Below are 17006 nucleotides of genomic sequence, written 5' to 3' on the forward strand. Positions count from 1 at the left end.
GGCATCAAGGCAGGATACACCCTGGACGGAGTGCCAATCCACAAACTACGGACACACACACACTCTCATTCACTCACGCAATCACACACTACGGACAATTTTCCAGAGATGCCAATCAACCTACCATGCATGTCTTTGGACTGGGGGAGGAAACCGGAGTACCCGGAGGAAACCCCTGAGGCATGGGGAGAACATGCAAACTCCACACACACAAGGTGGAGGCAGGAATCAAACCCCCAACCCTGGAGTTGTGAGGCGAACGTGCTAACCACTAAGCCACCGTGCCCCCCTGCAGCAATACTACATACTAAATACTAACCATGTTATACTGTTATACAATATTATTATTATTATTATTATTATTATTATTATTATTATTATTATTATTATACTGTACATTATGTAAGTATTCACATGATGTCTTTATATAAAGTTAATGGATTTAAAAAATCCTGAATTAATTAATTTTCTATCCGGTGATTTTTTGGTGTGTGTGTTTAAAGTGTTTAGGATTAAAGACCGCAGTTTAGATGCTATGAAGAAACTTGACTTGAAGAAAATCTGCTAACAAAGGCATCAAAGGCCTAAACTACAAGTCAAGTCAAGTCAAGAAGAATTTATTGTCTTTTCAGCTATATATAACTAACACAGTACACAGTGAAATGACTCAGCGTTTTTTCCAGGAACGTGGTGCTACATAACGACATAGAGCTACATAAAACAACACAAAGCTAAGGAGTTAAATCACTCCTTCAGATCAGGAGTGACACTTTTTACCAGAAGCCAAAAAATTGGAATTTGTGCTTGTTTTGTTGTGTCTATGTTCACCATTGAATGTCTCTGCAACGTCTCACTCCAAGGTGGCGCTTAATATGAAGCTCATATGAAAGTAGACACCCAGGGCTTTAAGAATTTGTAGTGTTTCATTATTAGCCAGATTTTTTTTACCTTTCTGTCATGAAATTTCCAAAGAAAAGTTTCTCTCTCTCTCTTTTTTACCACACGAATGTTTCTACCTTCAAAGTAAACAGTGGTATCCCCATTTCAGACGCCCCACGTTCTTGTTCGTGATCATCTAAAATTTCAAGGTGTTCTAATAAATCATTAAAATTCTGTGTAAAGGTTATTTGCTTCCAATTTTCTACCCATCTTGAAGCATCTAGAGATTGTACCAGCTCCAGTTGTGCTCCACTTCATGAAGATTTTCAGATCTTCTAGAGATGAGAGATATTCAGATCTTCTAGAGATTAATCTAGAGATGTTCCGTCTCAAGCTTTATGAGGATTAAGGCATTCAAAGCGAAGATACAAAACTCTATGTGGTCTTTGAGGACAACAACCTCCTAATCAATGCAACACTGTCAGACTGTATCTGACTGTAGAAAGGACACATTTCATATTAACACTCTCCGGTATTTATAACAGTTTATAATCACACCCTCCAGTGTCACCCAAATGAGGTTAAGGTTCACATTTGTGTCTGGTTCCTCTCAAGGTTTCTTCCTCTTCCACCTAAGGGAGATTTTCCTCACCACAATCACCTCAGGCTTTTTCTTTAGGGATAAATACAAATATTAATATCAATCTTAAACTTTTGTCTAATATTAATTATATTACATTATATAAATCATCATAATTGTACAGCTCATGACTCATTTTAGATCAGAAAATCATTCATTTCTTCATACTGATATGTCGATCATCAGCATACTGATAAAAAGGGTTAATGAACCTAAAGTTTCTGTAGTGCCGCTAAATTCTGTACAGTACCGGCCCTAATAAACAACTGTAAATGTATTGCTCGAGACATCCTTTTACTTAAATTTCCATCCAGCCGAAGTTCAACGTGTGCCACGGGCTAGAAAAGAATCAGTGCCATTGCTCAAACAGGACGGAGCCTCATTTGAAATTTCATTTCGTCAGGTTAAGGCTCTTACGTGAAATGCCAGGCTGAGGTTATGAGCTGAGTGACAGTTTTCATTAAAAGAAAGCAAGCTGCTCCTCTGACTTACCAGTGCTGTCGTCTTTGTGGTTCTTTATGAACTCTGCCAGCTCAAAGTTCCCTGCGATGATGGCCACCTTCAGAGAACAAACAAGGGAAAACAATCAGTTACATCATCGTCATTACCATGCATGATGCTTTTGATTAACTGAGTGTTCGGAATCATTGTAATAGTGTTTTGTGTGTACTGTATTTTCCATTTTATTACTTCTACAAAGCCAACATTCTGTTTTCCTATTTAAGTTAAGACAAAAATTTATAAATAGTAACTCCTCCTAGGGCTTTCGAGCCACATTGCACCAAATTCGGCTATGTTGTAGACCCTGGTCTGAAGTTTGTTGCTATTACTTTTATAAGCGATCCGAGTACCAGTACTTCTGGTACCGGGTCTCAAAGTGGCCTTTTTTCTCATTATAAACTTTGGAGGTTTATAACTCGGCAAGATTTCGAACTGTCTACACCAAACTCGGCCAGTTCCTTTAGGGTGATACTCTGAACAAAGTTTTATATTGGTGTACCGACTGGCCTTCCGGTTGTGCCACAGCCCCGCCCCAAAATATGCAAAATCAAAAAACTTTTTACAACATGGACATGTGACATATCAAAACACTCACAACAATAAGGGGAACTTCCTCATGTGTATTCTGGTGATGTCACGTGAAAATCAAAAATTAGCACAACATGGACATGTGACATATCAAGACACTCAGCCCAATGTGGGGAACTTCCTCAAGAGTATTCGGATGACGTCACATGCTCATCTCCACTTGCCTCTAAATGTTTTGGCACCCTAGCTTTCTGTCCACTTGCCTCCAAACATAACACTGATCCTTATGTCCACTCGCCTCCAAAAAACACCGGCCTTTGCGAATATTTGCTTTGTAAAAGCCAACATCAAAGTTTGTCGCGATGAACTTTACAAATCTAGTTCTTATTTAAATCTCTTTATTTTAGGTTACGGATATGAATGGTTCTAGAATTTCTATGCTGCCAGCACGTCACAATACTTAGTAAACCAGCGCTACAGAGCCTACATTATATCTGCATTAAAATGCTACAACTGTCAGAGTTATTCTGAATCAGTGTTGAACTGCGTTACCCAACAACCCCTGAGTATCATGTGACCTAACACCCACACCTGATCTGTGGTTCATTATCATGCTTTTGTTCTGCTTTTGTGCAACCTTTCGTGAGCTTGTCTGTATGTTGTTATTTTGATTTGTATTCACTGTGTATTCTTTTTGCACCTTCTACAATAAAAGTCTTCACCTGCATCTGCTGCCTGTTTGAATCGTGTGACAGTAACAGTAAAATTTCTATTCAAACATTTGCTTAAACTGTGAGAGGCAGAAAATGCCCTAGTATTGGACTGGACATTGGAGAAGGTTTAGGCTCCATGTGCAGGGAGGTTTTACTGACAGTAATAAAACTAAGCCCCAAAATCCAACACTATAAAACAAACTCCTCTGAAAATGTAACCCCTCAGTGACAGAAGCAGAAAACAAAGTAAACAGTGGTCAAATAAACAGCCAAAGGCTTTAGTCAGAAAGAAGGTAAACAGGTACGAACGAGGAATTAAAGGAATCAAGACGTAAACAGCAGATTGGGGTCGAAGGTTGAGGTCACTAGAACTCAGTAGAGAGTGGCCTCTGCTGGCAGGGAGGGGAAACTTATTAATAAATATAAATACCTAATTTATGAGAATAAAACACATGCTGCATGCCGATATAGAAAAATGAGCTATACTGTACTTACCATGTTAAAATTGACATGGTAAGTGTTTTATTCCATTTACACCAAAAGCAAATTTCCCAACACAAACAATGTTTTTTTTTTGTTTTACTTTTTTTATTGTATTATTTTTTACAAAAAAAAAAAAAAAAAATAAATATATATATATATATATATATATATATATATTTAATAAATGCATAATAACACTCTCCGGTGTCTTATAACAGTTTATATTCACAGCCTTATATCATCCAAATGAGGATGAGGTTCCCTTTTGAGTCTGGTTCCTCTCAAGGTTTCTTCCTCTTCCAACTAAGGGAGTTTTTTCCTCACCACACTCGCAGTCCTGACTCATTTTATATCACTTTCTTTCAGAGATAAAATAATTGATCTGTTTATACTGATTGTAAATGTCTGAAAAGTCGATTTCCTTTCCTCTAGTGGAAAGGAACACAAGTTTACCTGGTAACAGGGGTTAAAGTTGCTGGAATGAGCACATTAATATAAACCCTGCAGTCAGATATACTGTGCGAATGGATGTTATAAAAAATTTACACTTTCTGACCAAATTAAATCGATAATTCAACAGTGCTGTGGTATAATATTTATTGACTTCTTTTCTCTCGAAAAAAGTAATTCTTCTTCTTTATCTAACTATCTCAGTGTGGGTACTCAATTCTATTCAAGGCGCTAGTTAGCTAACAGATACATGTATAACTGTGTATCTGTGGTTAAAATTTAACGTTAGACCACATCAAAGCTAGTTAAAAATAGCTGCTGCCAGTTTGTGATTTGTTCTTTCATAATCCAATAATATTACAGGGATAGATTGCAAGGGAACATATCACCAGTAGCAGTACACTAAAAGTTATAGTGCTGATGTTCATATAGTGAAGCCTGGGAGAATGTGCTTTGGAATAACAGACACTTTCATACTTTCCAAACGCTTGCACCATTTCCTGGTGTGGAACCGGTATGAACACGCTGTCATTTAGAAGGTTAAAGAGGGAATTATTCATCCATGTTGACATGATTTCCTGATTTGGATGAAGATATTGGGGTCACAGCATGCAGCTACTTCTGACTGCAGGAAGTCTTGTTTAACCAGACAAAATGCAAGTGTATCCGTTTGGAGGCCTGGCGCTTTGTCCTCAAATGAGCTGTAATCAAGCTGCAATTGAGGCGTGAAATATAATTTTAGCAGCGTGAGATGAATAATACAGGGCGTTAAAAGTATACAGCGGCAGCAGAGCTGAGCAGCGGAGAACAACTTGGCTTCGACCGTGAAAGACAAAAAGGCTCAATAAATACTCGCAGGCATGATGATGTTCTATGAGACAGAAATGAATAGGGAGAAATTAACGCATTATAAAAACTATGATCTGGAATGAATAATTATGTACATATTTATTCAAGTGTAAGGCTATAAAGTGCAATCACTCTCTCTCTCACTCTCTGTCTCACCTAAACACACGAACGCTCAGCTTCTGTTTATTACAACTTATTAATTAAAATCTAAAAATAAAAATATTAAAAAATGATCAGAATTTCTGTCTCTCTCATGCTTCATGTTTCTCTGTATCTGCCAGTCACAGTCAAGGAAGTGTGACCGCTGTGATTGTAAGACACAATGAAAGAAGGCGTGGTCTATGTGCATGTCAATCACAGTGATGGAGGTGTGGTCTTTGTGTCTGTGAGTCACAGTGAAGAAGGTGTGGTCTAAGTGCCTGTCAGTCACAGTGATGGAGGTGTGGTTTATGTGCCTGTCAGTCACAGTGATGGAGGTGTGGTTTATGTGCCTGTCAGTCACAGTGATGGAGGTGTGGTTTATGTGCCTGTCAGTCACAGTGATGGAGGTGTGGTCTATGTGCCTGTGAGTCAAAGTGATGGAAGTGTGGACTAAGTGCCCTTCAGTCACAGTGTGGGAGGTGTGGTCTGTGTGCCTGTCAATCACAGTGATGGAGGTGTGGTCTGTGTGCCTGTCAGTCACAGTGATGGAGGTGTGGTCTATGTGCCTGTCAGTCACAGTGATGGAGGTGTGGTATAAGTATCTGCCAGTCACAGTGATGGAGGTGTGGTATAAGTATCTGCCAGTCACAGTGATGGACATGTGGACCATGTTTCTGTCAGTCACAGTAATGGAGGTGTGGTCTATGTTTCTGTCAGTCACAGTGATGGAGGTGTGGTCTATGTTTCTGTCAGTCACAGTAATGGAGGTGTGGTCTATGTTTCTGTCAGTCACAGTGATGGAGGTGTGGTCTATGTTTCTGTCAGTCACAGTAATGGAGGTGTGGTCTATGTTTCTGTCAGTCACAGTAATGGAGGTGTGGTCTATGTTTCTGTCAGTCACAGTAATGGAGGTGTGGTCTATGTTTCTGTCAGTCACAGTGATGGAGGTGTGGTCTATGTTTCTGTCAGTCACAGTGATGGAGGTGCGGTCTATGTGCCTGTCAAGATTCGCTGCTCAGTGCTTGGACTGGATTCTAACATATGAATAATGAATAACAGCATCTCTTTTCTGACCTTGACACAGTAATTCATTCACAGGAAGAAAAGGAAATATACTTAAAGATATAATTTAGGATTCAAGGTGCTTTTATTTACTGTGCATTCTAGGATTCTTAGTCAAAGATTTCTCTTTTTTTTTGAAAGAAAATAAAAATTCTTTTGAATGAAAGGAGTTTGCATGTTCTCCCCGTGCCTCGGGGGTTTCCTCCGGGTGCTCCGGTTTCCTCCCCCGGTCCAAAGACATGCATGGTAGGTTGATTGGCATCTCTGGAAAATTGTCCGTAGTGTGTGATTGTGTGAGTGAATGAGAGTGTGTGTGTGCCCTGTGATGGGTTGGCACTCCGTCCAGGGTGTATCCTGCCTTGATGCCCAATGACGCCTGAGATAGGCACAGGCTCCCCGTGACCCGAGGTAGTTCGGATAAACGGTAGAAGATGAATGAATGAATGAATGAATAATAATAATAATAATAATAATAATAATAATAATAATAATAATCGAGTCCGAGCCATCTCGAGTGCTCACTGTCATTAAAGCACAACAGAGGACAAACCAAATACGAAGAAACTCTGAAATTCATGTAAATATTTTAAATTATCACTCAGGTTGTTGTCACTCACTCATTTTCTACCGCTTATCCGAACTACCTCGGGTCACGGGGAGCCTGTGCCTATATCAGGCGTCATTGGGCATCAAGGCAGGATACACCCTGGACGGAGTGCCAACCCATCGCAGGGCACACACACTGTCATTCACTCACACAATCACACACTACGGACAATTTTCCAGAGATGCCAATCAACCTACCATGCATGTCTTTGGACTGGGGGAGGAAACCGGAGTACCCGGAGGAAACCCCCGAGGCACGGGGAGAACATGCAAACTCCACACACACACAAGGTGGAGGTGGGAATCGAATCCGCCAACCCTGGAGGTGTGAGGCGAACGTGCTATCCACTAAGCCACCGTGCCCCCCGGGTTGTTGTCAAAAATATCATTTATAATGAAAATGAATTATGTTCATGTTAATTATGTTTTATAAAGTATATTATGTTTTATTATTTTTTCCTAATAAACAGATCAATATTTACTTAAAAAAGCTTTTAAATACGCTAACCTGAGCACATTTTTTAAATTGAGTCAAAGTTTAAAACTTTACATGTGACTTGCATTTCCTCACTGTTGAGACACATACTGTACAGAGACATTTTCTAGCTGACATCTTACTTTTTAGAGTTAGATATTTATCTATATTTACATCTTTTCAGAGCATGAAATGATTTCATTTGCATTTAAATTATTATAAAGCATTGCTGCTATACTAAGTCATGCGGTTCCGAAGCTGATATGCCAACCATATTCATTTATAACACTGTTATATGTTCCATGGAGTCCACACAGTTCCATGGATGTGCTGCTAGTAAAAATAAATGACTTGAGAATAAGGTTAAAAAAACAACACTATCATAAAAATAATAACAACAGCAATAATAATGCTAAAAATTTTTCTGATTATTATTATTATTATTATTATTATTATTATTATTATTATTATTATTATTATTATTATTATATCACACTTAAATACAGTGTCATCTGCTTGCAAGCCTTGTGTCCTTCTTTCTAAGAATTAAATTATTATTAATTTATTAAAGAAGGTACAAAAGAGAACTATTACTGAACACGCCTACACTTTCACATGAGTCATTACCATGTACTGTATACGGTGCTTATATAATTAATAAACTCAGCAGAGATGTGCAGTGAAGGTCAGCAGATCAACTCAAACTGACTAACGATATGTTTTATAATCAATCTGTACTGATTATTTTATCTACCCAATCTTCACAGTGAAAAACTCAACCCCCTTTGTTGATTCTCCAAAAGTAAGAATCAACTTACAGTCTCACTTACATTCCTTCTGTTGAGGATTGAGCTGTAAGTCGTGTTCAATACAATATCCTGATCAGATAAGAAACCATGAGATCAGATCTGGTTAATATTATGAAATGAGCTCACGCCTTCAGATCTGGTTAATATTATGAAATGAGCTCACAGAGCTCATGTGTTCGTCAGTGTTAATCGTGTTTCTCTGCTTGCTGAGTGAGGCCGTTTGCATCCCGGACCCAGTCGGTGGAGTCGCTCCAACATGCAGCGATGACACACCCATCAGAAAGCACATACACCATGCTTCCTGTAACCTAAAGCCGGACATTCATTCAGAGATTTTTACAATACGTGGTATTATTTAATATTGTATAAGAGAATATTATCAGCTGCATGCTGATTTAATTTATTTAATAATTATATCTTATAATAATCTTATAATAATCTTATAATAATTATATATTACGTTAATTATCTTATAATTAACGTAATTTAATAAGCAATTTATTCACTTATTTTACTTAAATCTAAATAGAATTATGTAATTATTATGTATCTAACACCAACAACAATGTTGTTGTTATTATTATTATTATTATTATTATTATTATTATTATTGTTAATTGTTTAGAAATTGCGTTAAAACATGATTTATTCAACTACATAATAAAGTATTAATTCATTTACCTTTTACATTCCATTCTTAAGGATAAAGTTCATTAATTTAATTCCGTTTTTTTAAACATTAATTTAGTATTACACAAGCAATTACAACATGGAGTTTGATAATAAAAAAGTAACCTGTGAGCAAAATTTACACCATATTAGTGTCCTTAGTTTAAAGGTATAAATCATGACAGAATTGAAAACCAATGAGGGTTCGTTTTAAACATGAGCACAATGCTAAAACTAATCAGGCTGAGATTATAACCTTCTGTCTGTCTTGAAAGAGTATTAACTCTGTATGGCACCATTCACGTGAACCGTGAAAGATCAGATCTTTATCTGGTTTATTCTTCATATTGCTTATGTAACAGCTGCCTTGCTGTACTGTACGCCTTCACTTCCACTCGGTATGAGAACAGAGAAAGGACCAAAACCAATGCAATGTCCATGCAAGTGTCAGTTAGAGGACATAAAAACACATGGACACACGCAATCTTAAGGTAATGCAGCAAACATACCAGGCACACTACATTCTTATGGAAATAAATCCATCCATATGTAAGAGGAATGGATAATGGATAATGCAAGACGTGTTGACGTGGTGCAGTATAACGTGTGTGTGTGTGTGTGTGTGTGTGTGTGTGGTGTATGTTATATACCTGGAAGGGAGTTTGCCCACGATAGTTCTTCACTTCCTTGCTGGCTCCGTGAAGCAGCAAAACTCTGCCGCAGTTCTCCTTCAAAAAAAAAAAAAAAACAAACAACAAAAAAATAACATTAAAGAATATATACAATGATCCATCGTTGGCTGTGAACATCTCACATCTCACTCTGTTCTCTTCTCTTCTGTTACAGTATACAGAACACTGACATGCTGCTGGACACCTGTTAATACAAGCGCTTTCTAAGAAACCCTTAAAAAGACGTCATCCAAGTAAAAGTGGAGAAATACGAGGAGATAAGACATAAGTGAAGAAATGTCAGGATGTAAACGCTCACCTGTGCTGAAATAGCATGAGAGACTTCAGCTCTCTGCAAGTGTGAAGCTTTAACAAAGTCAACACCCAAACTCAGTAGTACACCACGGAGGAGAGGTTTGTGTTGGTAAGAGAGAGATAGAGAGAGAGAGAGAGAGAGAGAGAGAGAGACATGGCTTTGTAGCACTCCAGCCCACTCCATCCAGCTGGAATCAGGAGCCCACCCACGGAATAGCTCACCACAAAAGACACACACACACACACACACACACACACATACACCTACTGTACAGTGCACTTTCCTACATTCCTTCTAATACGAGTCTCACTGAGCCAAATGCACTTATATGAACAATAATCATATGTGCAGATATTTTTTCTTTGCCAAAAAAAAATAAATCATCGCATCACATTTGGCACTTTCCTTCTTGTTGACATGGAGACAAAGCTGTGATTATTTTTAGTGTAAACAGAGCAGCGTTTGCTAATAAAGTCCACTAATAAAGTGAAACAGATAAACTGATAAAAGCACATATCAGATCTGGGGATCAACGGAACAGTCAGTCAGGACACAGCATAAAAAAGGAAGCAGATTGATGGTGTAAATGATCAGAAATGATCCGTGACCTTAGGGAGTCTATGGGAGTTGTAAATCATTCCAGAAAAGCTTTCAAAATAAAACAGAAGCTGCTGTATCTTTAATCCCACTGAAGTCAAAAATTCAGCATGGCCTCCATTCAGGTCAAGAACGATGCTCTAGCCCTAATTCCCTGAGTGTACACTACACCAGAGATAAATTATATGTAAATTAATAATTATATATATATAATGTTAAGAAGGGGTGCACGGTGGCTTAGTGGTTAGCACGTTCGCCTCACACCTCCAGGGTTGGGGATTCGATTCCCGCCTCCGCCTTGTGTGTGTGGAGTTTGCATGTTCTCCCCGTGCCTCGGGGGTTTCCTCCAGGTACTCCGGTTTCCTCCCCTGGTCCAAAGACATGCATGGTAGGTTGATTGGCATCTCTGGAAAATTGTCCGTAGTGTGTGATTGCGTGAGTGAATGAGTGTGTGTGTGTGCCCTGTGTTGGGTTGGCACTCCATCCAGGGTGTATCCTGCCTTAATGCCCGATCACGCCTGAGATAGGCACAGGCTCCCCGTGACCCGAGTAATTCGGATAAGCGGTAGAAGATGAATGAATGTTAAGAAGGAAAATATACTGTATATACATATATGTATATATAAGATATAACATTAAGAAAGAATTTTTTTTTTTAATTATAAATTGGCAAACAGAAAAAATACAAATTCATACAAATACAATTGAAATTATTTATTTACTTCTTTTTTTTTGTTTTTACATTGAATATTATTTATTTATATATATATATATATATATATATATATATATATATATATATATATATATATATATATATATATATTCCTATAGTTTTATGAAAGTGCAATCAAGGCCTTTAAAAAAAACAGAAGCATGGAAACAGTTCAAACTCACTCATGAAAATATTACCCATTTGATCTTTTTTCATGAAGGGGGAAATATTTTTAAAGCAGGGATCTAGAGTTCAAATAAAGACTAGTAGCAGGAGCTGAATCCCCTGTAGAGGAAGCAGAAGGACGAGTCTCTGTTCAACTCCTTTTAAACTGTGAGTGTTAACGACCTACTGACAGTTACACCAACACTGCCAGCGCTAATGCTAGTGCTAATGCTAATGATACTGACAGAGCTGTTTTAGAAACAAAACAATGTTTTTTTTTTATTAAAAATTCATAGTATAAAGAAGATGCTATTCTCAGATACAGAATTTCCAAACTTCATATAAACGATTCCATCTAATGAGCCATTACTTGAGATGCTAATGCTAGCACAATATATGAAGTGCACTAAGCTATGAAGCTAATCACCAGTTTAGAAATGAGCTCAGCTGTAAAGTTATTTCCACTTCAGGAGTCTCATCGGCTACTAATTAATGTGCAAAATCTTTAACAACGTCGAGAATGACGCTGACGCTTCCAATATTGTTTTAAATGTATACAAAGCTAAAACTATTACAACCGTATTCCATTTTATAATCAAATGGCATTTTATACAAGTTAAACAACCATTTCCAGGATTGGTATTCTTAGCAGAGATGAATTATTTAATCAGTTAAGTGGCATAACTTATTGAAAGCTCAGCGTGTCCATGTAAATGCAACAGAAACTACAGAAATATAAATGCACAAGAAACTACAAACGTCTACTGATCGACTGAAAGCTAGCTAGCTTAGCTTCTTTGATGACATCGCAAACTGACCTCGTGCTGCGTTCATATCAGAAGAGAATAACTACAATTCTCACATGATGTGAATTACGATTCATTATTTTGGGAGCAGTCCTGATTTCTTTAAGTCTTTCAATTTTGCATAGAGTTATAATATTCATTCATTCACTCATCTTCTACCGCTTATCCGAACTACCTCGGGTCACGGGGAGCCTGTGCCTATCTCAGGCGTCATTGGGCATCAAGGCAGGATACACCCTGGACGGAGTGCCAACCCATCGCAGGGCACACACACACTCTCATTCACTCACACAATCACACACTACGGACAATTTTCCAGAGATGCCAATCAACCTACCATGCATGTCTTTGGACCGGGGGGAGGAAACCGGAGTACCCGGAGGAAACCCCCGAGGCACGGGGAGAACATGCAAACTCCACACACAAGGTGGAGGCGGGAATCGAACCCCGACCCTGGAGGTGTGAGGCGAACGTGCTAACCACTAAGCCACCATGCCCTCCTGAGTTATTATAAATTCTTAAAATTAGAAGTGTTTCATTAGTTTTCAGTTTATAATGAATTTCATCTAATACAATATACCATTCTTTCAGTTTAATTAGGAAGATGAGGAAGAAACATGAGGCAATGTGTAAAAAAAAAACTGATGAATTTTGCAAAACTGGATTTGGACCAAAATTTGGACCACTTTTTGCCAGCAATGTGCTCTTGACTTCTCTATTTTAAGTAAAAACATAAATATATTTCATCAAAAAGACATGGATTTTTTTTAGGACACTCTGTAACCTTGCCTGAAGAACTTGAGAAGCAGAGTGTGATTTTCTCCTTGCATTACAGGATTCATTCAGATTGTGGTCAAATAGCAGTTGTAAAAATGTCTGTGAAGCTCCTGAACCATCATCACCACGATCACATCTTCACCAAAACAGAGAAGAGCTCTTATACAAACTACAAAGACAACAGCAGCAGGGGTTAAAAAAAACGAATCAGTGATTATTTCCTTCCATACTACAGTGAACTGATTTGAGTGAAGAGATGATGACGGTGAAGCTTTAAATTTGATCTCAGATGATGAGACAGAGACTGATTGTAAGTAATTCTTTAGAATCGTGTTCCTGGTGGTCCAGCGGCAGGATCCCACACTCTGACCTTCACGACCCATCCGCTAGTTAGCCCTTGGTGCTCAGTGCCAATCCCAAGCCCAGGATAAAAAACTGAGGGTAGGGTCAGGTGGGGATATAACCTGGCATATAACCTGTGTCAGATCAAAATATGTGGATTGGATGATCCTCTGTAGTGACCCTGGACAGTTTTACACGCAGTTCTTTAAAATGTAGCAGTCATGTTGCTGTGCAATAAAGAGATTGGGTTATAAATGTAGAGGTGGGCATGATGGGCGAGGAGGGTGGGACATCTTTCAAGGAATTATTGCAGTTTTCTACTTTTTCACCAGATTTTATAATACTTGATAAAACTAATTTTGGTTAAAGAAACTATCTGTGATGTCTACGCTAGAATTGGCATAAAGCACCATTTCCCAGAGTGCACCACAGGCTACTAAAATGGCCACCACATGCTCCATGTCATGTTCACGCTTATCTAATTGCTGACTGTTTATTCCTGGAGCTATTTACTCACTCACTCATTTACTCACTCACTCACTCATTCATTCACTCACTCACTCATTCATTCACTCTTTCACTTACTCAATCATTCATTCACTCATTCACTTACTCAATCATTCACTCACTCACTCACTCACTCATAAATACAGACAGACATACAGACAGACAGACAGACAGACAGATAGACAGATAGATAGATAGATAGATAGATAGATAGATAGATAGATAGATAGATATTTTGTGTCAACATTGTAATCATTTTAAAATCAAGGACACTTTAACATTACTGAACTCAAGAGAATTCTAAAGAAGCGGCAGAGTTTGGCCTTTTGTCTCCCTGACTGTGTCTCGTGAAGCCACTAACTGTTCAGAGAGAACAAACCAAACATAACGTTCAATTATTTAGAAGTTTTATTATTTATTTATTTCGTTGTTCATTATTTATTCATTTCTTATTTATCGTTGTATGGACAAACCGAAACAGCATGCTCATTTATTTAACATCGAGGGAGCTTTTGTGGCCTTTAGACTATCGGAGTAACCGCTCAGACCTGATAACTGTGCAGGGAGGAGGATTACAAAGGGTATCAACCGAGTGCTCTCCCAGGAGACTGAGCGATTAAGCATTAGGATTCCTGTGCCAATAATACAAGCAGTCCATTGTAATGAAGCAGCTGCCCTCATCTTCAGCCCTCAGCCCTGAGGGGTCACTGATGAATCTCCACCAGCTGTAATAGTGCCGTACAGAGCAATCACACAGCGTTTTATCATTACTGCGCAAACGATCCCCCAATCCGGCTAGAGGAAATGACTCTGACACTTACACACAAGCAGTTCAAAGTGTGATTTAAAGGATTAATGTTTGAATTGGAAGATGAGTCTTGTGTGTGCGTAGAGATTGAAAAGTGAGTGTTTACCTGTTTGTAGAGGGCACAGATATGGAGCGCAGTGTTTCCAGAGGCGTTCTGGACACGCATGTCTGCTCCGTAATACAGGAGATGCTCCAAGTGCTGGACATGGCCATATCGACAAGCCTAGATCACACACACATACACACACACACACACACACACACACACACAGAATTCCAAGGAATTACAAATGAAATGGGAGTGTTTCCTGGAACAAGACAACAACCCTAACCATGAGGCAAAATCAATGGAGAAATAGCAGGAAACTATATTTTGCTGTGACCCTTGTGGTCCGATTTGCAGAAAGAAGCGTGTGACATTTGGCAGATTTACAACAGAGATGCTATGAAAAAAGGATCCAAACGCTGCTGAAAGGATATGAAGGAGGTTAGATGCGATGATATAGGCAAGTTATTCGAGAATATTTATATTACATCCAGAAAAAATCTTTCAGTATAAATATTATATCAACTATTGTCTTCTTAATATGGATTCAAATCTTTTTTCTCTTTATTTTGTCCTGGGGTATAAAAACTTTTGCAGTTGACCATATTAATCTAGATGTAGGGTTAGAATAGTGAAAAATGACGTATAAAAATTCGCTGATATCAGAATTCAAGATGCAACAGAGACGTGAGTGCAGAGATGACAAACAGCAATAAAACCAACAAAGATATGTGTGCTAACATAGCTACAACAGTTTAGCTACAAAACTCTACTTGACAAATCCAACCCAGAGTATAAAATACTAGACCACTTCTGAGTCACCATTTCATGGGTGTGTTGGTAAAAAAATCAACTGTTATATTGTGAAGTCTTGCCATCCTTCCTATTGTTTGTTTCTGGGTTGATTAGTGATTGATTCTCATTGCCTATCCCTCTTGTTTTGATCCTTTATAACATCCAGCTAACGTTAAAACTAACCTATTATTTTGCAGCGGTCTGTTTTTTTCCGTTGTCACACTGTAGTGTTGACATTATTGTGTGGCTCGAGTGGTTAAGGCTCTAGGTTGTTGATCGGAGGATCTGGGTTCAAGATGCCATCGTTTGGCTCTTGAGAAAGGCCCTTAAACCTCACGGCTCCAGGGGCGCTGTATCATGGCTGCCCCTGCACTCTGACCCGGACCTCCAAAGTTGTGACAGGTGAAGAAAATATTTTACTGTACTGTAATGTAAATATAAAAAAATAAAGTTTTATATTCTATTATGCTTGAAAATCGAATTTGAGTTCTGGAAACTCTCCATGGTCCTCATGAAACCCAAATGTCACCGCATATTATTTGGTCTACTTACAGACTACAGCAAATAAAATAAAGCCTATACAGATTATTTGTGTTTTCTGTTTGACTAAGAATGATTTATTTGACTTATGAGAGGACCATGTTCTGTCCAACACTACCCCTCACCACAAGATGTCAGTGTGTAACAGCAGCGTTCAGGGATGCTTAATGACACTCATCTCCTTCAAACAACAGATTCATCTCCTAAATATCTGCTGAGCAAAAACACTTCAGCAAAAGAAATGAAAATCAGCATAAAGGTGAAATGAGGTAGCAAGGTGTTGGACCATCACAAGCTACCAGAACATGCAACATGGCTCCATTGATTTCCATTGATTCAATAAACACTGGAGCATTCTTCCAAAAGCTGTTCCCATCTGTTGGTCTTTAAACGATGGTGGTAAAGATGGAGATAAAGATCGTCAACACATTTCTCCAAAATCTTTCTATCAAACCGAACAATTATTATTATGCGCCTTGGTGAGGTGGAGGCGGAGTCATTCTGGAAGAGACCACTCCCATTGGGGTAGAAATGTTTCCTCATAGGATAAAGGTAAGAAAATCTGTACTGATTTGCATTGAGGCTTCATTCTGAGGGAACAGAAACCAAAGGAACCAAATGATGACAGGAAAAAAACACAGAAATGCCTTTTCCAGCATAACATACAGTAGCCACCATTTTTTCCGTTAATTTGTCACACAAGATGGCTGCTCGATCTAGATTTGTGTCTCTAATTTGACATTTGATTGAACCATATTGAATTCATATAACCACATTCTGTGTCTTCACAACTTGGGATTCAGATGGTGAAAAGATGTTTTCTTATATGGGACACAGAGTAATAAAAAAAAACCCCAGAAAAACTGTATTCCCAACCTGCATGTAATTGTTACACTAATTTAACACATGTACCATAATTCCTATAATACATTATCGATTCGGGTACCTGGTGGATTTCGTGCCAGCCGTTTTCGTCATGGCAGGTCAACGTGGCTTGAGCACGTAGTAATATCTCACAGCAGCTTGGGTCACCCCCTACAGTCACGGTGTGGTAGAGCGGAGTCAGACCCTGGCCATCCTTATAATCCGGAGAAGCTCCCAAGTCCAGCATGGCCT

At 38.6% G+C, this 17006-nt stretch overlaps 1 protein-coding gene across 1 annotated transcript in view; it reads right to left on the reverse strand.

Moving 5' to 3' along the window:
* Positions 1 to 14701, reverse strand: part of shank2b (SH3 and multiple ankyrin repeat domains 2b) — a 114808-nt gene extending 100107 nt beyond the window's left edge. The window contains exons 1-3 of the mRNA XM_060885499.1: positions 14616 to 14701; positions 9456 to 9533; positions 2012 to 2078 (exon numbers count right to left, since the gene is read on the reverse strand). Of these exons, the coding sequence (XP_060741482.1) occupies positions 2012 to 2078; positions 9456 to 9533; positions 14616 to 14675 (205 nt within the window). The 5' untranslated portion in view covers positions 14676 to 14701. The remainder of the gene's footprint in view (positions 1 to 2011; positions 2079 to 9455; positions 9534 to 14615) is intronic.
* Between the last annotated feature and the right edge of the window lie 2305 nt (positions 14702 to 17006).

Source organism: Tachysurus vachellii, chromosome 13, assembly GCF_030014155.1.
Source record: "Tachysurus vachellii isolate PV-2020 chromosome 13, HZAU_Pvac_v1, whole genome shotgun sequence".
In the NCBI taxonomy this organism is placed as follows: Eukaryota; Metazoa; Chordata; class Actinopteri; order Siluriformes; family Bagridae; genus Tachysurus; species Tachysurus vachellii.